The sequence below is a fragment of the Cervus canadensis genome, chromosome 29, assembly GCF_019320065.1.
Source record: "Cervus canadensis isolate Bull #8, Minnesota chromosome 29, ASM1932006v1, whole genome shotgun sequence".
Lineage (NCBI taxonomy): Eukaryota > Metazoa > Chordata > Mammalia > Artiodactyla > Cervidae > Cervus > Cervus canadensis.
Window position 1 is genome coordinate 15,902,362 of NC_057414.1, and position 26,582 is coordinate 15,928,943.

The following is a 26,582-nucleotide window of genomic DNA, read 5'->3' on the forward strand; positions in this document are numbered from 1 at the left end:
TAACAAAATTATGTAACTACAGAAGTCATCATTATCAAATATTAATCGAATGATACAATATGCCAGGCATAATCCTGTTTCTCCACACTTTTAGTCTAACATATGGGAGAAGTATGAAGATCCACCTTTAATATCACCATGATTCATTGAGGCTTAAAACAGAGATATTTACAAAGTTAAATATTAAGTTTGGAAAATGATGAGTTCCCTTTAAAATAAATGTTCTGTTCGATTGCACCATCACATCCATTCCATTAATTATTTTTGTCTACTGAATTATTGAAATAACACAAATTCATTGAAGAACTCATGAACTATAGAATGTAAATAAGGAACATGAACACATTAGATGTGATTGATATTAACTGCATTTCGAATCTCACATTCAAGTTTAGTAAACATGACCAACACTATCTGAAGTAAAAGAGAAAGGTGAGCATCTCCAGTAGGGTCGTGTGGGCATCATTTATTCCCTGATATGATGTGATGAGAAACTTCACCTTTGTGATGCTCTTTCCCCAAAACCTCTACTTCGGTCTTAACACGAGAAAATTATTAGGCAAAGCCATATTTGCAGGCATTCTACAGGATACCTCATTAGCACTCCTTAAAATTATTGAAGCTGAAAAATAAAAATAAAATAAAATAATATTCAAAACCTGACACAGGACAGGTCAGACATTTGGGAGACATGATGACAATACAGTGTAGTACCTGGATTGGGTCCAAGAGAATAAAGAGAATTAATGGGGAAAAACTGATGGAATCCAAGTAAAATTTAGATTTTAGTGATTATATTGTACTAATATTTCTTTTTAATTTTTATTTTATTGTGGTAAGAACATTTCACATAAGACCTGCCCAATTAAGATATTTTAGGTGTAAAATACAGTTTTGTTGACTACAGATGTGATTTTTGTGCAGTACATCTTTAGAACTTATTCATCTAGCTTAAATGAAATTTTATGACCTTTGATTGGTAACTTCCCATTGCTCCCTCCTCTTGCCTGTGACATCTATCACTCCACTTTATGATTCCATGAACATATAAATGGAATCATACAGTATTTATCTTTCTGTGGCTGATATATTTCACTAAGCATACGGTCATCCATCTGGTTACATTGCAAAATTTCCATCTTTTTAAAAGGGTGAATTGTATGCCATTTTATCTACATGCCACTCTTTCTTTATTCACTTTTTGGTCCATTTATGTTATTTCCATTTCTTGGCTATTGTGAATAGTTCTGCAATGAACACAAGAATGCTAATATCTCTTTGGAATCATGATTTTACTTATTTTGGATAAATATTCAGAAGCAGGATTACTGGATCATATATTTAATTATTTTTATACTGTGAAAAACTACCATACTATTTCACAGCATCTGCATGATTTTACATCCCAGAAACAGTATAAAAGGGTTCCAATTTTCCATATGTTTACCAACACTCACTTATTTTTAGTTTTGTTTTTTGATGATTGTCATCCTGACAAGTGTGATTTGATCTCTTTGTGGTTTTGATTTTCTTCTTCCTGATGCTTAGTAACACTGAATATATTTTTCTCATTTTAATATACTTACTGGCCATTTGCATATCAGAAAAAAATCTAAATCTTGTGTTTAGATAACTTTTTAACTGGGCTATTAGTTTTTATTTTTGTTGTGCTGTGTTCATTTTTGCTACTGAGTTGTATGAGTTCTTTATATGCATATTAGAAATTAACATTTTAATATATAGATTGCAAATATTGTTCTATTTCTGTTGCTTCTTCATTCCTTTTGTTTCCTTTCCTGTGCAGAAGGTTTTAATGAATGTCTAATAGCAATCAGCAATTGTGTTGGATATTAACGGTTCAAGTAATTCTGAAAGCTATCATGATCAACACATCCCAGTTCACTTGTAGCTGTCCTCGTTTTAGTAAAGTCATGTATATCAGGTATTCTCTTAATCATATTTCTTTAAAATGAATATTTCTTTCTCAGAGTAACATTTCTGATAAGGTCAGAACCAGATGTGCTAAGTTGCTTGTATCGTGTCCAACTCTTGTGACCCCATGGACTGTATCCTGCCAGACTCCTCAGTCCATGGGATTTTTCAAACAAAAATATTGGGGTGAGTTGCCATTTCCTTCTCCATAGAAACAGATAGTTTTAGATATGTTAGCACTAGAGGCTAGAGATTCCATATAACAGAAAGAACCTTTGATGGTTTTATATTTTCAGATATCCAAGGATATTTCAGGATCAGTCAGAAGGCAATCTTTCCAAGTCAATTCTCACTATTATAGAACTCTTTATCAGTGATCTTTTTCAGAGTTTTTCAACCATGGCACTACTGACATTTTGGACTGGATTATTCTTTTTATGGGGAGGTATCCTGTGCACAGTGCCAGGCAGAGCAGCTTCTCTGGCCTCTGTCCACTGGATGATGGTACCTTCACCCTTGATTCCTGCACTGTGACACCGAAAATGCCTCCAGAATTGTCTACTGTCCCCTTGGGAGGTGAGGGGGAGTGAATAAACCACTGACCATCTTTACTCGATTTTGGTAGATTTCCATGTCCTTCTAGTTAACTTACATGCAATTAAATATATGTTTCCTTATCTCCCAAATGCTATTATATAAGTAATATGTATTACCATCAATCCTGGTAAGCATGGTATCTAAAATGTTTATCCTTACAATTTCTTCCCTTTGTTTTTGTGTGTGGTCTTATGAGTCAGCACTTGTTTTTTTCCATGCTTTAAAATCTTATTTAGAGGTGACCTTACCAAAAGGATATCAGCCCTGGGTGTACATTCTTTTAAATTCAATTTTGGTTAAATACCTGTCTATCCTCCCTTGCACAATTCTACCTCGAATTGGCAGAAGCAGAGAGCCATGCACCAAAGTCTCAGGGTCCCTGTGTCCTCACACTCCCAGGAAACACTTGCTCAGGGCACTGCTATGAAGGAGTTCAGTAAGCCAGGCCCTTCTATATATCTTTCAGGAAAGTATGCACTTCCTGTTCTTGATATGTAATGTTTTCCATGACTCAAAAATTCCCTCAAGTGATTTTTCTCATGAAGAAACAACTGAAGCTAAGGTACCTATTAGATATTCTACATGGGACTGTGGGAAAGGCAGCCCCACTCCGCCCTCCAGAGGACTTGTTGATTTACTGGGAAGGCTGAGACCCTTATGTCTCCTCCACTCCCTGCGGCACAAGGCCCTAGAGAGAATCCCTTGCCTTCTTATTCAGAGGCACAGAACAAGCAATTAAAACTAATTATTGTTTCCCGATGCAATTTATATTTCTTGAAAACATGAGGAAAAATCAATAACAGATTTAGAAACATTGTATATGAAAGTAAATCAACAGTTTAGCTGTCACCTTCTCACCAAACCCCATTATCATTCCCAGAGACTCCAAAACTGTTGGATAATGACATCATAGCAAAAGTTATCTAGATTGCACAGCAAACGTTTCTCTTTTTTAAGTGCATTGTCTTATGCTTTTAATTTCTTTTAGATTTACTAAAGTATAATTGATAAATGGAATTTTTATATATGTAAGATATAAATTTGATGTTTTGATATATATATGGTAGATTTTTCTAAAATCACATACAATGACACAGACAAAATATGCAATAAAACTAGTGTTTTTTCTTATTGCTTGCCTGCTTGCTTTTCAATTCATATATTTCTCAGCTAAATATTACCTAATGACCTAAAAAATTCAAAAGAAGCTAACAAAGAAACACTGAATTATAAGCTCGTGATGTTAGAATTATAAATTATAATTTTCTGTATGACAGAAATATCCTGAACAAGGTCTAATTCCTGTAATTTGAAAGATAGTTCTGCTTACAATGTGTATTCCATCAAAAAACTCTAAAGGAATTAAACAAGCTACTGGAGTGGAACAGAATTTCAGAATATGCTCATTTGTGCATAAAATCAAACATGTGCTCTTCACTGCAAAATAACAGCCATTCAATTTTGAAATAAATCATAGTTTCCATAATGGATAGAGAAATAAAGTATGAGTTCTTTAATAAGTTTATGAAAGTTTTACAGCAAACTAAATGTGTGTTTTAACAGTCCATTGCGCAGAACCATTTAAAAAATTTTAGATTGAATAAGAGCAAGGAAGCAGGCTGAGAATTTTGATATATGCTCAACTCAAATTGACAGGATACAAGGTACAAAGAAAAGTGAGTCAAAAAGACTCATTCATAGCTACCCACTTCTGTTTACCCTTTCCAACATTACAGCACATCATCACCTTTTCACCTGCCTCCAATTTGGAACCCTGAGTCCTGCTAGGAAAAATATTCTCTGGGAAAATATTTTGGAACTCACTAGTTTTCTGAGAGCTTCTTTCACATCTTTGTTCCTCAGACTGTAGATCAGGGGGTTCAGCATAGGGATCACTACAGTGTAGAACACTGTGGCCACTTTGTCAGTATTCATGCTGTTGCCAGATTGGGGCCGACAATAAATGAAAAGGATTGTTTCATGAAAGACAATGATGGCTGCAAGGTGGGAAGCACAGGTGGAAAAGGCTTTGCACTTTCCCTCTGCAGAGCACATCCTCAGGATGGTGATAAGAATAAACAAGTAGGACATGAGGATGACCATGATGGTGATGATCTCACAAAAAATGGCCACAGAGTATAGCGCCACTGACTCACAGTGACATTAGAACAAGTAAGAGACAAGATGGGGGGAGATCACAAAAGAAATGGTTGATCACATTTGATCTGTAGGATGGGATCTGAAGAGCTAAACACAAGTGAATCAGAGAACACATAACACCATTGAGATAGCAACAGGACACCAGCTCCACGCAGAGATTCCGGGACATGGTGGCCATGTAGAGCGGTGGGTCACAGATGGCCACAAGGCGGTCATAGGCCATCACTGCCAGCAGAATGACCTCAGTTACCACAAATGTGCAAAACAGGTAGAATTGCACAGCACATTCCAGGAAGGAAAAGGCTCTGTCTTCATTTAAGATGTTAGCTAGAATCTTCGGCATGATGGTCACGGAGTAACAGAAATCCACAAAGGACAAGTGGCTGAGGAAAAAGTACATGGGGGTGTGGAGTCGAGAGCTGACCTGAATGAGGGCAATCATGCCCAGGTTTCCCAAAACTGTGGCTCCATAGGTGGAAAGAAACAGCAGGAAGAGGAAGACTGAGCTCAGGGGCATCTGAGAATCCGAGGAGGGTGGAGTCTGTCACAGCAGTGCAGTTTTCCTTTTCCATGTTCCTAATTTACTGGGTATGAAGTAAAATATTAATAATTATTCTGCATTACATCATCCTTGATTCAGTTTCGCCTCTCTTAAAAAAGACATGATAATGCATACTTTTCTATAAAGTTAGTGTAGTGATTTTGTTAATTACACTATACAATTCAATATGCAAATTCACTGCTTTAGATTTATTTGAAGTTCTAAACAAAGAAAGAGAAAGTATTAGTCGCTTAGTTGTGTCTGAATCTTTGCCACCCTATGGATGAGACTTCTGTCTATGGGATTCTTCAGGCAAGAATACTGGAGTGGGTTTCCATTCCCTTCTCCAGGGGATCTTCCCCACTCAAGATCTAAACTGGGTCTCCTGCATTGTAGGCAGACCCTTTACCATCTGAGTCACCAGGGACAACAAAGATGTGAATATGAAATTAACAGAAATGCCTGCTGCTGCATTGCACCATTATTTATGAAAGTGAAACTTAGAGATACGGTGTAAATCTCAAAGAAATAATCAAAGTTATGGTATATGTTTATATACAGGACTTCCCTGGTGGCTCAGATGGTAGAGAATCTGCCTGCATGTGGGAGGTCCAGGTTCCATCCCTGAGTTGTGAAGATCCCCTGGAGAAGGGAATGGCTACCCACTCCAGTATTCTTGCCTAGAGAATTCCGTGAGCAGAAGAGCCTGTGGGGTTACAGTTCATGGAGTTGCTAAGAGTTGTACACAACTGAGTGACTAACATATATATATGCTAGAGTTTCATATTTATACTATATATCCATAGTTTTTCATATATATATATATATATAAATTATGCAGCTTTTTGATGAATTGTTAAAGACTTTATTAATGACCATGAAAAGTGGCAAGTGACAAACGCTAAGCCAGATTGCACAGATAAAATATTATATATGTATATAAATTTCATCGTATATCCAATCATTACAACATCAATGAAGCATAACTATTTTATAACAATTTTTTACAAAGAAAAAGCAATGGAGAATCTTGTTATGGGTTGCATTGGAGAAGGAAGGTGGGATTTTTTAAAGATAAAGATAAAGCATATCATACATAGAAAATACCAACAGAGGACAAGAACATGCTCATTTCCTCTCCCTCCTGACCGTTGGTAATTTTAAATGCTTTAGAGGCATGAGTTGGTTTATCTTGGATGAAAGAGGCTCTGGACTAAAACTCAAAATGTCATTTGTACCAGGGATAAGAAACCTGCTGTGGAGAGACGCCTCTGTTCTTCTTGTGTCCGCTTCAGAGGTTGGTCTCATGTTTCTGTTCTTCCATGAACAGTTCTGGGACTTCACTGGTGCCTCAGCAGTAAAGAATCTTCCTGCAATGCAGGAGACATGGAGACACATGTCTAATCTCTGGGCCAGGATAATCCCCTGGAGGAGGAAATGGCAACCCACTTCAGTATTCTTGCCTGGGGAATCCCATAGACAAAGGGGCTTGGAGGGCTACAGTCCATGGGGTCTCAAAAGGGTCGGACACAACTGAGCGACTAAACAACAACACAACAACAACAAAAAACCAGTGCTGAGGACCCCTTACTGCCACTCTCGGCCTCTGAGTGGCTGTCCGGAGAATCTCCCTGTGGTCTTTCCCAGGTTCCCTGGAGGGAGTTAATGTGACAGAGGAGGAAGTGTGAAGGTAGGAGAAATCAAGCATTCTTCCCACTTTGTTCACACTCATTTTCCTCTTACACTAACAGCTATTACAAAATATTTGGTTTTGCAGATTAAATTGCTATCATTTCTCTTTGAGATTTTTCCTCCAAAAAATACTTTCATAAAAGAGTGTCTGCAACATGACATTTCTTCAAACACCCTCTAAGAGAGAACTAAATACAGAAGCTTAAAAATAAATCAGTACCACTGCTCTCCAACTCCCCCCAAATCAGAGTGTCATCCTACCAACCAACTTATGGGACAGACATTGCTTCTTTTGTTTCTGAAGATGGTAGGAGTCAAAATGATACAGACTCTATGATTTTATTTGTGTCTGTCTCTGGGGCCCATATTTCTTAAGCTTCTGAAACCAATCATTGATCTCTGTACGCCCTCAGCAGAATATCAAGAAAGCAACATCATCTTGGGACTCAAATGAGTTTTATGAGATAAAAGAGGGATAAAACTATCTCAAGTGGGGTACATGTTATTATCAACATAATCAAACATGATTCACTCCAGAAGTTGTGATGAACTGTAGACCATTGTAGGCTGCATTCAAACATTGCTCTGTTCACCAGGACCTACGCTGTCATTATGAAATATAATAGGACTTCTAAACTTTGCCTGTCACATACAAAATCTTCTTCCTTGAGGGCTTAGTGTCTGAAGTCATACCAGAGTTTTGCCAAATATCAGAGAAGGCTAAGAATATTGAGCCTCCTTTCCTGAGAATAATAATAGCTGATTACACATACTTTGCATGTTCTGAATACAACTAATAACATATTTGATTTTTATTAAAATACGTTAGGTAAGTACAGTTATTACCTTTACTATTAAGGTGACTGAGGCAAAGACAGCTCTCGCTTGCACAAAATCATCCCTGATAGGATGCCTGAATGCTGCATTTGGGTTTCTGCCATCCATGTGACCCTGTGTGGAAGAACAGAGCTACTACAGAGTTCTGAATGGCATCCCTCCTGCTTAGTGCAGAGACCATCTAATGGGTTTGCCTGAAGGATCTATCCCACATCTGCTCCTTCTTTAACTATATGAATAAACCCTAAACCAACAGTGCTCAAAGGATAGGCTGTGGTTTGTGTCTTTGGATATACAAAATGTTTCAAGAATTCCTTGAATATAATTAGTTATAGGTAATTGGTTTCCAAATTCTCGACAATTTATGTGGCCTTCCCTAAATTGACCCATCTGATAAGTTCCTGAGTTTGAAGAGTGTTTCTGTATCTTCTTTCTATCTGGCATTCTCACTATTCCTTTTCTGTCATTTTTTCAGAAGCAAAGAATCCTCTTTTCCATTCACATAATACCCTGTGAACTACCTCAATTAGAAAAGCAAAATCAATTTTGCAAAACCAAAAACACAACAACATTGTGGAATATTGCTTTCCAAGAAGCCTAAACTGTGCTTCAAACCTATGGTTTGACTTCTTATTTCTCTCTGACACATAAATATAAATATAGATATATAGATATAATTATATATATACATATACATTTATGTTATGGAAAATTATGACATTAGATGTGTTTTACCCAATAGAGTGATGTTTTGAAATTGAATATTAATAGATTGTCATTAGTTTGAAATTCTTAATACACCCTAAACTTGTTTTCACAAAAAGTATCATCTGAAGAAGGCATATATTGTCAAGGCTGTATATTGTCACCCTACTTATTTAACTTATAAGCAGAGTGCATCATGAGAAACACTGGGCTGGAGGAAGCACAAGCTGGAATCAAGATTGCCGGGAGAAATATCAATAACCTCAGATATGCAGATGACACCACCCTTATGGCAGAAAGTGAAGAAGAACTAAAGGGCCTCTTGATGAAAGTGAAAGAGGAGAGTGAAAAACTTGGCTTAAAGTTCAACATTCAGAAAATTAAGATCACGGCATCCGGTCTGATCACTTCATGGCAAATAGATGGGGAAACAGTGGCTGACTTTATTTTTCTGGGGTCCAAAATCACTGCAGATGGTGATTTCAGCCATGAAAGTAAAAGATGCTTACTGCTTGGAAGGGAAGTTATGACCAAGCTAGGCAGCATATTAAAAAGCAGAGATATTACTTTGTCAACAAAGTTCCGTCTCATCAAAGCCACGGTCTTTCCAGTGGTCATGTATGTATGTGAGAGTTGGACTGTAAAGAAAGCTGAGTGCTGAAGAATTGATGCTTTTGAACTGTGGTGTTGGAGAAGACTCTTGAGAGTCCCTTGGACTATAAGGAGATCCAACTAGTCCATCCTAAAGGAAATCAGTCCTGGGTGTTCACTGGTAGGACAGATGTTGAAGCTGAAACTCCAATATGTGAGAAGCTGACTTATTTGAAAATACCCTGATGCTGGGAAAGATTGAGGGCAGGAGGAGAAGGGGACGACAGAGGATGAGATGGTTGGATGGCATCACTGACTCAATGGACATGGGTTTGGGTGGACTCCGGGAGTTGGTGATGGACAGGGAGGCCTGGCATGCTGCGGTTCATGGGGTCACAAAGAGTCAGACACAACTGAGTGACTGAACTGAACTGAACTGAAAAAGGGAGTCTCATGACAAAAACACAAAACCAAAATCTATAAACAGCATCATTGGCAGTGACCCTTTATATGTCTGGAAAACACATTCACGGGAAAGCTGCATTGCATATTTGTTTATCTTAGACTTATAGACATGGCAGGTGTTTTAAATAATTGATTTAAATATAAAAATTTATTGACATTTATTTCATAGTCATTAGTCATAAACTGAGTAATATAAATATGCAGTTCTGTTTGATTAACTGTATTTAAACCACATAAAACAACATTTTAGAAGAATATTAGAAAGGTGGAATGACATCAACAATATGTTAAATTTTCTAACTTTCAAATTTCATTGTTTTTGTCAAATTTATTCTATGTGGAAGAATAGCAGGCATGTTTAATTGCTATATAATAAGCAGTACTTAATACTAAGTACCTAAGAGGACACAAAATTACTCGTTCATTTATTCATTCATGTTTAGACATGTTTATTATAGGTTTACCCAGAGATAAGTACTATTTTAGGTACTGCAGGAAGAAAGAAAAAATGTTCCTTTGTCAAAAATTTATATTTAAGGGGAACAGTTTAATAGATTAATATCTTAGCCATCTGTAAAATCCTCATGTAAATATATGCTACACATCTTGGAAAGCTCTTTTCCCATTGTTAATGGAGATTGAAAACTTCTTTGGACATTGGTTCAGTGAAATGAAGCTTTTGTGTCTATTAATTTTCGGAAGGCATCCTTCACATCTTTGTTCCTCAGGCTGTAGATCAGAGGGTTCAGCATGGGGTTGACCACTGTATAGAACACAGAGGCCACCTTGACGGTTTGTCGAGAGTTCTTGGAATTGGGTACACAGTAGAGAGAAAGGATGGTCCCGTGGAAGATGGTAATGGCTGTCAGGTGAGATGCACAGGTGGAGAAAGCTTTGCGACGTCCACTGGCAGAACGGATGTTTAGCACAGTGACAAAAATAAAGACATAGGAAGTGAGGATGATCAGAAGTGTACTCACCTCATTGAAGGTGGCGAAGCCAAAGAGCAGCAGGAGGGGGATGTGTGTGTTGGAGCTTGAGACAGCAATGAGAGCAGTGTATTCACAGAAAAAGTGGTTGATCAACTTATGTCCAGAAAAGTTTAATTGGAGGGCATAGCAAAGGAGTACCAATGGGCCGAACATGCCCCAGAGATATGACCCAGCCACCAGCAGGGCACACAGCCTCTGTGACATGACCACTGTATAAAGCAGAGGGTTACAGATGGCCACGAAGCGGTCATAGGCCATCACTGCCAGCAAGAAGGACTCAGTCACCACAGCCGTGCAGGACAGGAAGTACTGCAGCATGCAGCTACTGTAGAAGATGCTCTTATCGGCCATGACCAAGTTCTCGAGCAGCTTGGGAGTAACAATGGAAGAGTAACAAAAGTCAACAAAAGAAAGATGACTAAGGAAAAAGTACATGGGGGTGTGAAACTTAGGGTTAGTTTTGATGATTACCATCATGCCCAGATTTCCTACCACGGTGATAATGTACATGATCAGAAACATGAGGAAGAGAGGAATCTGAAGCTCTGGGTAATCTGTGAAACCCAAGAGGGCAAATGTTGTCTCCAGACTCAGATTTCTTGCAGTCATCACTATGATGCCTTTGAAAAGAAAGGATGGGAGAAGGGAATTTTTCTTGACAAAGAGGAGATTTACAGAAATAAGTGAAAATCATATTATGACTTTCTATAATGTACAAAATAAAATGAAAGGAGTTATTAGTTCTAACTTTTTCCATTTACAACATTCCTTATATAGATAACTACTGTGGATGGATCTGCCAATCCAACTGAGTCTCTGAACTGTTTTTGCATATCCATTGTAGCTGGTATTTTCCTCAGAAATACTTAACACATTGACGTGAGTACAGCTAGTAGCATAGTATGCACATAACTGATAGGAAATAATTGCACATGAATGTGTAAGTGAATAAAAGTATCTAAGAAAAATGTGAGATGTTTGCTTCAAAGAAAAACATATATTGTTACTGTATTTTGTGTGCATACACAAATCAATTAAAACCTTGAACAGAATATGTTTGTCTTCTAAGTATGAGGAAAAATTAGAGAGACATCTAAAAAGAGAGCACAGCAATCCCATTTTGGCATGTTTTGTTCAGTAAAGGATACTTCTCTCCTGGGACAGCTTCACTGCTGAGGAGAACAATGATTCATTTGGAATTCTAAGTGGAGTGTACACTTTATCAGGATTTATAGCTTATGGATTAACTTCTATTACAAACCTAGACATTGTATACATGTCTCTTAAGGGTCTCAAGATTTATCAGGTAGGAGTTCTCTCAGAATTAACTACTTCTCATTTTTGTAAAAGTTTATATAGCAATTTAAACTACACATAAATAATTATGTATACATGTCCATTTCCCAGTAGCAAGTTTATTCTCTTCTTTGTGAAACAGTTGTCAGTCTTGAAACATGATTGCTAATTTCTTTCTTTAATATTATTGGGCTCAGAATTGGCTAGCATTTACACTGATTTAACATAAAAAGGAAAGGGAAAAGAAGACCTCAGTTACCATTTCAAGAAAATAACATTTTTACTGTGTCATAAACAACGTCAAAAACTTACCTGCAACAGAGAAGCAGGTCTCCACTGTCCTGTTTCTCTGTGGGCTGAGTATAACTGGGAGATCAACGTGTTTACATCTGAGTCTGTAGCCCTGGGGACTCAAGCCCTGGAGGACCACTAACAATATTTTCCTCACAAGCATCAAAACAGATCATTAAGGCAAATGGCAGGTCTCGGAATTACACAGAAAAGTGTGACTTGAAATTGGCTGCTAGGCTTTGTTTCCATGTAGTTAAAATGCTCCTGGAATGAATGACACTAAACTAAAGCTAAGGGAAAAGAATCTTATATATATATATTGATATATATATAATGATGTCTAGAATTGGAAGTTTACTTACATAGTTTTCTTTGCAATTTGGTTTGTCTGATTCTTGAGTATATGTTTAATATCTATTCTTTCTTGGATTTACTTACCATTTATCAAAATATTTAAAAGATTCAGATATAATTTTCCAACTTTTTTCACACCTGATATGCCCTGTGTCGTAATTATTTTCCTAGAAAGCATCTTGTCAGAGATATATTTCATGTTTGAGTTATAATAAACAGGACACAAGTCAATTAACATTCAGCTGCGTCAGCAATACATGAACCGTGAACTTCCAGATGTTCCAACTGGTTTTAGAAAAGGCAGAGGAACAAGAGATCAACTTGTTAACATCCTCTGGATCATTGAAAAAGCAAGAGAGTTCCAGAAAAAACATCTATTCCTGCTTTTTTGACAACGCCAAAGCCTTTGACTATGTGGATCACCACAACTTTGGAAAATTCTGAAAGAGATCGGAATACCAGACCATGTGACCTGCCTCTTGAAAAACCTGTATGCAGGTCAGGAAGCAACAGTTAGAACTGGACATAGAACAACAGACTGGTTCCAAACAGGAAAAGGAGTATGTCAAGGCTGTATATTGTCAGTCGGCTTATTTAACTTATATGCAGAGTACATCATGATAAACACTGGGCTGGAGGAAGCACAAGCTGGAATCAAAATTGCTGGGAGAAATATCAATAACCTCAGATATGCAGATGACACCACCCTTAAGGCAGAAAGTGAAGAAGAGCTAAAGAGCCTCTTGATGAAAGTGAAAGAGGAGAGTGAAAAAGTTGGCTAAAGCTCAACATTCAGAAAACTAAGATCATGGCATCTGATCTCATCACTTCATGGCAAATAGGTGGGGAAACAGGGGAAACAGTGGCTGACTTTATTTTTCTGGGGTCCAAAATCACTGCAGATGGTGATTTCAGCCATGAAAGTAAAAGATGCTTACCCCTTGGAAGGAAAGTTATGACCAACCTAGACAGTATATTAAAATCAGAGACATTACTTTGCCAACAAAGGTCTGTCTAGTCAAGGCTATGGTTTTTCCAGTGGTCATGTATGGATGTGAGAGTTGGACTATAAAGAAAGCTGAGCGTCGAAGAATTGATGCTTTTGAATTGTGATGTTGGAGAAAACTCTTGAGAGTCCCTTGGACTGCAAAGAGATCGAACAAGTCCATCCTAAAGGAGATCAGTCCTGGGTGTTCATTGGAAGGACTGATGCTGAAGCTGAAACTCCAATACTTTGCCTACCTGAGGCAAAGAGCTGACTCATTGGAAAAGACCCTGATGCTGGGAAAGATTGAGGGCAGGAGAAGAAGGGGACGACAGAGGATGAGATGGTTGGATGGCATCACTGACTCAATGGACATGGGTTTGGGTGGACTCCGGGAGTTGGTGATGGACAGGGAGGCCTGGTGCGCTGCGATTCATGGGGTCGCAGATAGTTGGACACGACCGAGACTGAACTGCACTGACCCTGTGTGTGATGTGACCCCCTATGATGTACTGGGGAGGCTGACTTGCTGCAGTCCATCAGTCGCAGAGTTGGACACAACTGAGCGAGTGAACTGAACTGATGATGGAATCATTAATATTTGATTTCCACCCTGGTCTCTCTGTCTTCGTGGTTGAACTCACTGTTGACCTCTTCCTTCATCTGTTTGTATAAAATATCTAATACATTAAGCACATTGCATCTTCCATATAGCTCACACAAATATTTGCCAGTTCTGTGAAACTTTACCCCTTTTTTTGTAAACCAGCTTGTGAAAAATGGTCTAGGTGATTTTTGAATAATATTCAAATAGGTCTTTATCTTACATTTCAATAAAATTTTGTCAGTTTTGATTGACAAGAGAGGAATTTAGGTTTACCTCTGTCAATTTTCTGAAACAGCGTAATTTACCCTCCTCTAGTGTAACTGCATCCAGAATAACTAGATTGCTCTCCTCTAGTATAGTATAACTACAGCCTATAACATTACCCTTGTAGGATTAAGAGAAAGCTCCAGAGGCATCCATACCATGACTACTTTTCCCCATGATTTTCCTAGAGAGGTCAGTCTAAGTAATACACAGCTGCTTTGAAAAATACTAATGTCCTGGATTTCTGCTTTTCTTGTGATATTCTTGCCCCATATCTTTGGCTAAGAGATTAATCAATATAGTAAGTTGTGGTCATATTTTTTAGCCTCTGAACATGCATCTTTAAAAGGTTCAATATTCCTATTGTTTCTGTTAAAAATTTGCCGCAAACGTAGTGGTCTATAACAATTCATAATTATTACCTTGTAGGCAAGAAGTGCAAAATGAGTCTTCTGGGGCTTGAGACAAGGAATGCTCACAGCTCTTTCCTTCTGGAGATGCCAGGAACCATTCACCCTTCTCTTCTTCCTGCTTCTGGAGGCTGCTGGCACTCCCTGACTTGCAGCAGCCTCACTCCAGTCTCTGGTCCATTGTCACATTTTCATCTCCACTGTAACAAATCTCCCCAGCCTGCCTCTTATAAAGACACTTATATTTAGTATTCAGATCATCTTCCTATCTCAAAGTCCTTATCACAGCCGTAAAGTCCCCTTGTAATAGAAGGTCCACTCACAGATTCTAGAGTTTAGAGCCTGAGTGACTTTGGGGGGTATTATTCAGTCTTTCGCAGTTATTCTCTAATTTTGTCCTGAGAAGACTTTTTAAGTATGTATGTCTTTGCATGTATGCATATGTATGTATTTGTGTATTTATATGCTTACACTGTCATGCGTGTATTTATCTATCTTCTTCTTCCACTAAGCTACACTAAGTATTGGACAATGATACTCGTTATGGGGAAATAACCACCCCTGCCCCTCAGGACTTTGCTGCTCTTATAGTCCTCTACTGTTTATGCACTTATTTGAAAATTTTGTCTTCTGTTTGTATCATCTTCTCCATTTAATAAAGAGATGAAATTTGCTACTTTCTTCTATTTCCCACCTTTATTGAGGCATACTATTTTATAGCTTTATTAACTTATAACACTATACAATTTTAATGTGTACAATGGGATGATTCGATACACACATGTATTGGGAAACATTACAATAAAGTTAGTTAACATATCTGTCATCTCATGTAGTTACAAGTGTGTGTGTGGTGAGAGCATTAAGATAAACTCTTCAGAAACTTTCAAGTATACACTAGAGTATTTTTTAACTATAGTCACCATGCTGTACATTAGATCTTCAGAACTTATTGTCTTCTTTTTTCTTCTGTAAAACTTTATTTATTTATTTTAATTGGAGGCTAATTATTTTACAATATTGTAGTGGTTTTTGCCATACATTGACATGAATCAGCCATGGGTGCACACGCATTCCCCATCTTGAACCTCCCTCCCACCTCCCTCCCCATCCCATCCCTCAGGGTCATCCCAGTGTACCAGCCCCAAGCACCTTGTATCATGCATCAAACCTGGACTGGTGAACTTATTGTTTTATAACTGGAAGTTGCACCCTTAGACCAATATCTCCCTGCTTCCCTCACTCCCTAACCCTTGCAAACCACCATTAAACTCTGCTTCTATGAGCTCATTCTTTCTGATTCCACATATAAGTGAGATGACATGGCATTTGTCTTTCTTTGTCTTAGTTTATTTAGCATGTTGCCCTCAAGATTCATCCATGTTGTTGCAAATGGCAGGATTTCCTTCTTTTCTATACCTGAATAATATTATATATTATTATACATACTCATAAAATTCTTAATCCTTTCATTTGTCAATGGACACTTATGATACTTGTATGGTTTCCATATCTTGGCTATTGTGAATAATACTGCAATGAATGTAGGGGGGCAGATATCTCTTCAAGATAAATTGATTTCATTTCCTTTGGATGTGTACTCAAAAGTGAGATTACCAGATCATACGGTAGTTCTATGTTAATTATTATGCATCTTTTTCTATACAGTCACCAACAGTGGACCAAGATTCTGTTTTCTCTTCGCTAGTACGCTAGTAGCAAATTCTTGCTAGCATTTTCTCTCCTCTCTCTCTCTCTCTTTTTTTTTTTTTTTGTCTTTTGGTTTAGTTTTTGGATAATAGCCATTCTTAGAAAGGTATTGCTGCTGCTGAGTTGCTTCAGTTGTGTCCGACTCTGAGTGACCCCATAGACGGCAGCCCCCCAGGCTCCTTAATTCCTGGGATTCTCCAAGCAAGAACACTGGAGTGGGTTGTCATTTCCTTCTCCAATGCATGAAAGTGAAAAGTGAAGGTGAAGTAAGTCACTCAGTCATGTCTGACTCTTCACGATCCCATGGACTGCAGCCTACGAGGCTCCTCTGTCCATGGGATTTTCCAGGCAAGAGTACTGGAGTGTTTTGCCACTTTCTTCTCCAAAAGGTGTTAGGTGATATTTCATTTTGGTTTAATTTATATTTCCCTAATTATCAGTGATTTTGAACATGTTTTCGTGTATCTTTTGGCTATGTGTATGTTTTCTTTGGAAAGAAGCTGCTTCTCTTCTGGAACCAAAATATCATTATAATTATGTTGTAAATCAAGGTGACTCTGCCTTTTGGCTATGACTTTAATTTTTTTAGTGAGTTAAACATTTCAGAATACTAAATAGTAAGGTCAGTTAAAGAGCAGTTTCATCTTTTAATTTTCTAGAGCCTGCTTATTTCTTTACCAATATATCACTGGATAAGCACCATTTACCATTCACAGTACTTCTAAATCTTTCACATGTGAAATGTCTAAATGGTTTTGGATTTACACCAGAGATTTATGTCACATGGTCTAAACAAGAAAACTAAATATGAAGACAGGTTGTTTTATCCACTCCAAACTCTTAACATCAAAAGGTAATTGCTTCCTAGAAAAAGATATTTTGATACTTTTAATGATCTCCCTTGGGGAAGAAATAAAGAACACTGAAATTTTCAATTGTGACTTTTCTTTCCCGTTGAAGCACTGAGAGGTCGATCTAAATAATAATAATAATAATAATAATAATAATAATAATAATAATAATAATAATAACAACAACATTTGCTTACTTATTTTTCCTAGAACACTACATCACAGACCAAAGATCCTTTCATAACCTCCTGGCAGTTCAGTTCATTTGCTCAGTCGTGTCCGACTCTTGGCGACCCCATGAACCACAGCACGCCAGGGCCTCCCTGTCCATCACCAGCTCCTGGAGTTCACCCAAGCCCATGTCAATCGAGTCAGTGATGCCATCCAATGATCTCATCCTCTGTCGTCCCCTTCTCCTCCTGCCCTCAATCTTTCCCAGCATCAGGGTCTTTTCAAATGAGTCCGCTCTTCACATCAGGTGGGCAAAGTATTGGAGTTTCAGCTTCAACATCAGTCCTTCCAATGAACACCCAGAACTGATCTCCTTTAGGATGGCAGTTCATTCCTCTCTTATTCTTTGGTGATTAACTTCATCTACAATTTGGTCATTTTCACTCCCATGATATTGTTTATTTTTTACCTATGTGAATCAAGATATATAGTATTCACTGTACTTTTGAATATAAATAAGACTGAAGGATATTTGTGCTAACTGGTATATTTTTCTAATGCAATAATTTTAATTTATACAGTATTTAATTGTGTGACTATACCATTTTTTAAATGTCCATTAAGGCTATTTCTATTTTTTGTTATTGCAATCTATATGCAGCTGAATGTTTTTGCACATCTTTTTGTGCATATGTATTTGAGTTTCTCCAGAGCAGTGATTTGCTATGATTTTTCATGTGATGACATACACAGAAAAAAAAAATACTTATTGGATGCATAAGGAAAAACCAAAGATGATTTGTTTTACATATTTTCTCAGTTTTATCACCTCTTTACTGTATTTTCCTAATTATTTTGTCATAGATGTTATAATATTGATATTTAGTAGATACTGATTGTAGATATTGACCTTCAGCTTCTTAAATATATTTAATTTTTTCCTCTCATTCTGAGGTTTCTTTTTAATGTTTCCATGTGCTTCAATAGAACATACTTTAATTCTAACATGGTGCATTTATTTTGATTTTTAATATTTACCTATTCTGATTTCATAGTTTGTTCATTACCTTAAGAGAGATCAACTTTTATAAGAAATTTTAATTGAAACATTAGCATAACAAGTCAGTATAATTGCTTAAAGGGAGATTGTCACAGACTTTCTACAGGGTATTTACATATTTCAGACACTTTTTCTTGTGAATCATACATGATTTTTCTGGAACCCAAGTATTTTTGAGGTGCTATACTTCAGGAATATGAGTAGCACTATTTTCAAGCTTTCCAATGAGCACAATTATCACTCGGTAGGTGCCCCAAAGCAGTTTAGCTAGAAATACGTGTAATGATCCAGTATCATTCTGACTTTTAATCCAAGTTATAAACAAATTTCTCTGATTGTGGTGGACCAGAATCCACCTAATCAGGGATATTATTTATCAATTATATCTAGCACTCTACAAGTTTGAATTTCTGCATCCAAGTAATTCAAATGAACTAATAATACCTAAACTGTTAACTACATTACTGAATAGACTCTTCAGATGTTCTGAAATCTGTATTTGCTTAGAAAGGGCAAGATCCCTAAATTGAACATGATCAGTTTTAATAAACTACATTCAAGGCCTAATTATGAGACACTTTTGATAATGGAAGTGTCATTTCTGTGGTTCTGAAAACTGCAAGAGTCAAATGTTTATAGAATATGCAACTACAACTAAATACTTAAAATTAGACATATATATATATATATATATATATTCCAAGGTACAGTACTCAGCAATAGAAGCATTTATATAAGTATGGTTATTTTTTATCTTTGAGTGTATTATACATGTTATTTTACCTTTTTAAATTTCATGTGACAACTATATTCATTAAAGAGACATCACCTAGGTGAAGTGCTAGTCACTTAGTCGTGTCCATCTCTTTGTGACCCCATGGACTGTAGCCAGGCTACTCTGTCCATGGGATTCTCCAGACAAGCGTACTGGAGTGAGTTGCCATTTCCTTCTCCAAGGGATCTTCCCAACCCAGGGATTGAACCTGGGTCTTCTGCATTGCAGGAGGATTCTTTACTATCTGAGCCAGCAGGTAAGCTCCCTTACCTAGGTGAGCACAGTACTAATTATTATGAATTTAGTCAAAATTTTTCATTTCTTTTCATCTTTTATTCATCTGTCAAGTATTCATTGAAGGCCAAACATGTCTATAGGTAATTTTTTAGGCATTAGAGATATAAGATACAATAATAATACCAGAAATGTCTGCTCTCTTGGAGTGTATGCAGGGAGAAGGAAATAAGAGACAAATAAATTGTTGCATATATTAAACATATCATCTATTTCTAGGAAAAAATATAAATCAGGTTAAGGGAATAAGGAGTGATTATCTCATTATATTAGGTTTTCAGAAAGGAACTTTCTTGGAAGGTGATAGTTGAATAGGCACATACATGATTTCATGGAAATGTATTTATTAATGCTGGATTGAGCACTAAGATATTTTGGAGTCTATTAACTTCTTTACAAGGTGTTTTATGTTTTTGTATTTCAAGTATTATATCAGTGAGTATATCTGTATGTATACTGTATGTCAATGAGTTCAGCGTCAGGATTAACATAGTATAAAAGAGACTGTACTTGAACAATTATTTATGAGAATTTGGAACTGAGCATACCATAGAGGGGCTTCCCAGGAGGCGCTAGTGGTAAGGTACCTGCAGGAGACCTAAGCGACTCGGGTTCAATCCCTGCATCCAGAAGATCCCCTGGAGGATTGCAAGGCGACCCACTCCAATATTCTTGTATAGAGAATCCTATGGGCAGATGAGCCTGGCAGCTACAGTTCAGGGTCTCAAAGAGTCAGACACTAGTGAAGTGACTTAGCACACAGCATGCACATGCTATAGAGAGAAAGGATGATGATGTGTGGAAGGCACAGGTAGACAGGACTCTGTGATGCCCACAGGTGGGACGTATCTTTAAAATAGTGACAGAAGTGAAAGCTAGGAGATGATGACTCTTGAGTTTTCTTAATTCATTGAATTGGCTAAAGTAAAACAAGATCCAAAAGGGCAGCAGAATATTCATATCAACCATGTTAACTATGATGGACTCACAGTAGTCAATACAACTGAAAGGATGAGTGCAAGAAATAGTCTATGCTCAGCTGTAGCATCAGCCAGGAGGATGGAACACAGCTTCTGGGGCACAACAGCTGTGTAAGTGCAGGTTTACAAACAGCCAGGAAGCAGTTATGTACCAACAATACTAAAAATGAGCTTTTTTACTTTTTTAAAGAATTGTGTGTGGTTTAGGAGGAAAGAGAGAGAAGCGGAATTCACATACCCTCCTTCCCTGTGTGTCTCTGTGTATCTTTTTCTGTCTCTTATAAAGACACTCATTGAATTTTGGGTTCACCTTAAGCTCATCTTGACGCTCACGTTAATTACATCTGCAAAGATCTTATTTTCAAACAAGGTGACATTCTGAGTTCTGGGTGACATGGATATTTGGGGGACAATATTCACCCACAGTGCTTCCATGGTGGCTCAGAAGGTAAAGAATCTCCCTGAAATGCAGGAAACCTGAAGGAGTCTTTTGGGCCTAGAAAAGAGAACAACAGTCTCAAAGGCCCCTTGCTGAATCATCTAACTTCGGAGAAAACAAAGCATAACTTTAGTTCCATCCTGATGCTCCAGGCCAGCTGCATCTATCTGGGACTTATCACCCCCTGTCCGGAAACCTACCACCCCCTACACCCGCCCAGAAGACTTATCACCCCCTGCCCAACTACAAGTGTCATCTCAACAAAAGAATACTCAAAATATCCCACTTGATTGACGTTTCCCTTATTGCTTCCACAAACCTCCCTATAAGTATGAAGCCTCCCTGATCCCTTTCGGCGCTCAGCCTGGTCATTAGGCCGACTGTCGCCCCTCCTTGCCTGAATAAAAGTAACCTACTTCTGTTGAGGTAGTCTTTCCTTTTCTGCCTCGCCGGAACTGTACCTTACATTTTTGGTGCCGAAACCCGGGAGGGGGCGAGGCACTCATCTCACTCTCTCTCACTCTCCCTCCCTCTCACTGTTTTCCCCTTTTCCCCGGAGTCTGGGAGCGCAAACATCCTCCGAGCTCACTTCTCTGCCAGGGCTCTTAAGTTCCCCTCGGGGACGCCTAGTGCCTTCGTGAGCGGTGCAAGTCTTGTGCTAAGACTTTATTGATGATTTGCATACCCCCAGGCCTCGGCTTTACCCCCTTTTCTCTCTCTCTCTGACGACCTCCAGAATAGGGACCTCTTGCCATTCGACCGCTCTACATGCAACACTCCACTCCAGCTGGCCCCTAGATTAAGGTAAGATCCGATCCGGACGGGGTTCTAGAGGCGCCCTAGAATTCAGTCCTCTCTGGGTCCCAGGGACCCCCGGCCCAGGACCACTCTGTGGGCGACGGTGGGGGACGCTCCACCTCGACACAGAGCTCTCTTCTCATAACTCCTATTGCGACTGCGGGTGACGACTCAATAGGAGCCTCTGCTTGCCTTTTAATTATGGGGTCTGGCCACTCTGTCCCAAAAGATTCCCCTCTGGCCTGTGTTCTCAAAAATCTCAAACCACTCTCACTCACTGAACTCAAAGCTAACCGCTTAAAGCAACTCTGTACACAGATTTGGCCTCAATATCAATTAGACAATCAAGACCGCTGGCCTGAGGTCGGCACATTTGACTTTAACATTCTCCAAAATCTCACTGACTTCCTTAAACGGAATGGCAAGTGGTCGGAGATCCCCTATGCCCAAGCCTTTTGGGCCCTTCGGAGCAGGCCCTCCCTATGCCAGGCCTGCTCCACCCACGAGGTCCTTCTATGCACCTTGCCTCCCAAGCAAAAGGGCTCTTCTTCCTCAACTAACCGCAGACCGCAACCTTCTGCACCCCCAGAGTTCGACCCCGCGGACGAGCCCCCTCCCTACTCGCCACCCCGCCGCCCCTCTCCTTCCCCTTCATCCAACTCACCTACTGGCACTGAAACCTCTCCTGACTCCCACTCAGCCTGGCTACCCCATCTCCCCAACTCCCCCTCCCCTCTTCCTTCCCCCCCTGCCACACGGTCACGTACCCAGCACATATTTCCCCTAAGAGAGGTCGCAGGACCAGAGGGCCCCACCCGAGTCCATGTCCCATTTTCATTGTCAGATATGAGCCAGATAGAAAAAAAGTTAGGATCATTTTCTGAAAATCCTACCAGATACAGAAAAGAATTCCTGAGACTCTCCCAGGCCTATAACCTCACATGGAGTGACGTATATTATATCCTAAATGCCATTCTCACCCCAGATGAAAAAGACCGTATCTGGCAAGCGACAAAAGCCCATGCTGATCATTTACATAACCAAGACCGGGACAGCCCAGTTGCTGATGAGGCTGTGCCTCAGTTAAATCCCCACTGGACTTACCAGCCCGGTGACCCAGGTATCAGGAGACTCAATCATATGATCACCTGCATTCTAGAAGGAATGCAGAAAAATACTCATATCCATGTCAATTATGATAGAGTCAGGGAAGTCACCCAAGGGGCAGACAAAAATCCAGCCTTATTCTTGGCACGCCTCGCAGAGGCAGTCCAAAAGTATACCAACCTAGATATCACTACCCCTGCTGGGTTACTGTACCTTCATGTTCAGTTCATCAGCCAATCTGCCCCTGACATCAGACGCAAGCTTCGCCAACTAGAAAAGGGCCCTGAGACCCCCCAGAGAGACCTTCTAGAAGTAGCCTTCAAGGTGTTCAATAATAGAGAGGAGGAGGCTAAGAGAGAAAAAGAACGTGAGAGAAAAGCTAAATATGCCCTTTTGGCAGCAACAATTAAAGAAAGAAATCAGCCTGGCCCAAGTCATCCCAGAACGGGTCTTAAGACTCCCCCCAGACCCTGCTTCCGATGCAACCAGTCAGGACACTGGGCAAAGGCATGCCCAAACCCGCGGCCCCCGACAAAAGCATGCCCAACCTATGGCCAATGGAGACACTGGAAGATAGACTGTCCCTGAGAGTGCCCTGGCACCCCTGGGGAGGTCCCCACCTCCCAAACCTGGAGAGTGAAATGTCCACAGGGACGCCCTGGCGCATCTGAGGAGATCCCCACTTCTCCCCGGAACCCCAGCCCAACTCTACAAGAATTGTTCCAATGATGGGGCCCGGGTTCCAGCCCCCCGGCCTGTGTCTTGAACACGAGCTCGGAACTTAGGGTAGATGGGGTAGTGGCCGGAAAAAAGACCTCTTTTATAATAAACACTGGAGCCACTTTCTCTCTCTTAACTTCCTACTCTGGCCCAACTCAAGACTCAGAAATCACAATCAAGGGGGTCTCTGGAGTTCCCCTAAGGCCAAAAATCAGCCCTCCATTACTCTGTCAATTTAGAAAATCAACCCTTATACACTCATTCCTTATAATGCCTCAGTGCCCAATGGCACTTCTAGGGAGAGATTTGTTATCCAAATTGGGGGTCTTTATTACCATATCCTCCCTCGATACAGTCTCTATATTCTGCATGCAAATGTCACCTGGACAGTCCCTATCCCTCACCCCTGACCTTCCCTTGGATCTACCTGCCTTAGACCCCCAAGTCTGGGACACTGATCACCCCTCAATAGCCAAACATCATCCCCCAGTCCACATTACCCTAAAAGACCCCTCGACTATAATCACCCAACAACAGTATTCTCTCACCCCAGAGGCCCACAAGGGACTTAAGCCTATCATAGACCGTCTTCTTCAAGCCTCTATCCTAATTCCTACCCATTCACCACACAACACCCCTATTCTGGCAGTAAAAAAGGGACCAAACTCTTAGAGATTGGTCCAGGACCTGAGAAAAATCAATGAGGCTATTATGTCGACATTCCCAGTAGTCCCTAACCCTTACACCCTTCTGTCCACCATACCCCCGACTGCAACCCACTTCACAGTATTAGATCTCAAAGACGCTTTTTTCACCATCCCCCTCCACCCCCTCTCCCAACCTCTTTTCGCCTTCACCTGGCAAGACCCCGAGACTCATTTCCCAACAGCTAACATAGACAGTTCTCCCCCAGGGGTTTAGAGACAGTCCTCACTTTTTTAGACAGGCTTTACAAAAAGACCTACAGACTCTCAACCTAGCCCCGAGTCATCTCCTCCAATACATAGATGACCTCCTCCTTTATAGCTCAACCCGAAAACTCTGCCTCCAACATACTGCCAAACTCCTTGAGGCCTTGGGATCCTGGGGTTATCAGGTATCCCAATCTAAGGCCCAAATAGTCCAAACAAAAGTCACCTACCTGGGACTTTCCATATCCCATCAACAAAAAACTATTCCCCCAGATAGAATCCAGGCCTTAATTAACTGTCCACTTCCAAAAACAAAAAGAGAACTCCTGTCTATCCTCGGCCTCCTAAATTTTTTCCGTATCTTGATCCCCAACTTCTCCCTCATTGCAAAGCCACTCTATGAGGCAACTAAATGATGTCTAGATGAGCCCCTCTTTAATCGTTCCTCGCTGGCCAATCCTCTTCACCAACTCACCCAGAGCCTCCTCCGAGTGCCAACTCTCCACCTGCCAGATCACACCAGACCATTCTTTCTCTTTGCACATTCCAACCAAGGACAGGCCCTGGGGCTTCTATGTCAGCGGGCTGGAGACACCTGGGCTCCCATAGCCTATCTATCAAAACAACTGGACATGGTGACCAAGGGGTGGCCTCCCTGCATACAGGCCATGGCTGCTATCGCAGCCCTCATACCCGAAGCAAATAAACTCTCTAGACATGCCCCTTTAACAGTCGGTTCTCCACACACCTTCCGAGACTTGCTGTCACATCGGGCTTTCCTCTCCCTTTCCCCTTCCAGGGTACAGGTCCTACATGCCTTTCTCCTCGACCCTCAGCTCTCATTCTCCCCCTGCTCTCCCCTTAACCCCGCCAGCTTATTACCCATGTCCTCTACAACAGACTCCCTCTTACATAGCTGCAGCCTAACAGTAGATCTTACCCAAAACCCCTTCCAACATGTAACAGATCAGCCCATCCTAGACCCAGACACCCCACACTGGTTCGTTGATGGCAGCTCTCAAAAATCCCCACCGTTTGCAGCAGGATATGCCATCATCCAGGGGGACCTTCGTCACAATCATAAAACACAGACAACTGAAGCTTCACCGCTGCCACCTCAGACCACCTCCCAACAGGCAGAACTGATAGCTCTCACCAGAGCTTTAACTCTGGCTAAAAATCTAAGGGTTAACATCCACACAGACTCCAAATATGCCTATAACATACTTCACTCAAACATCCTAATATGGAGAGAAAGAGGTTTCCTAACCCAAAAGGGATCCCCTATTATTAATTCAGACCTGATTCACAAACTTCTAGAGGCAGCACTCTTACCAAACAAAGCCGCTGTCCTCCACTGTAGGGGACATCAAAAGGGAAGTCTCATATCAGCCTACAACAATGCTGCAGACCAGAAGGCAAAGGAGATAGCACTGTCCCATCCTTCCCTCCAGTCCCCTGTCATCTTATCTTTGACTCCACCAGACCCTCCCACCACCAGAAAAATCCTCTCTTATCTACACTCACTTTTTCATCCCTCATCCAAGACACTCCAACAGTTCCTCCGTAACCACTTCCCCATATCCAATGCTGACCAACAATATTTAGATAACCTTACCCGCTCCTGTCAAACATGTCAACGTACTAACCCCAATTCCAACCTTAAACCGACATCCTTTCCAACCCATCAAATGCGAGGCAGCCTCCCAGCACAAGATTGGCAGATAGACTTTACTCATATGCCCCGGGTCCAGAGAGTCAGATACCTACTAGTCCTTATAGACACATTTTCGGGATGGGTAGAAGCATTTCCCACTACAAACAAAAGAGCCCACACAGTGGCCCAAATTCTCCTCACAGAAATTATCCCCAGGTTTGGGCTGCCTTCATCCCTACAGTCTGATAATGGCCCAGAATTTACATCCAAGGTCACCCAACAACTTGTCCAATTCTTACAGATACCCTGGAAATTTCACATTCCATACCGTCCCCAGTCCTCAGGAAAGGTAGAAAGGATGAATAGAATAATCAAAGAAACCCTTACCAA

General features: G+C 40.0%; 1 protein-coding gene and 1 pseudogene across 1 annotated transcript; both read right to left on the reverse strand.

The window, feature by feature from the left end:
• Positions 1–4,272: 4,272 nt before the first annotated feature.
• On the reverse strand, positions 4,273–5,261 carry LOC122431449 (annotated as a pseudogene).
• A 4,921-nt stretch (positions 5,262–10,182) lies between these two features.
• Positions 10,183–11,121, reverse strand: LOC122431127 (olfactory receptor 5D14). The gene has a single exon (XM_043452234.1). It carries the CDS (start codon positions 11,119–11,121, stop codon positions 10,183–10,185), a length of 939 nt encoding a protein of 312 aa, XP_043308169.1.
• Between the last annotated feature and the right edge of the window lie 15,461 nt (positions 11,122–26,582).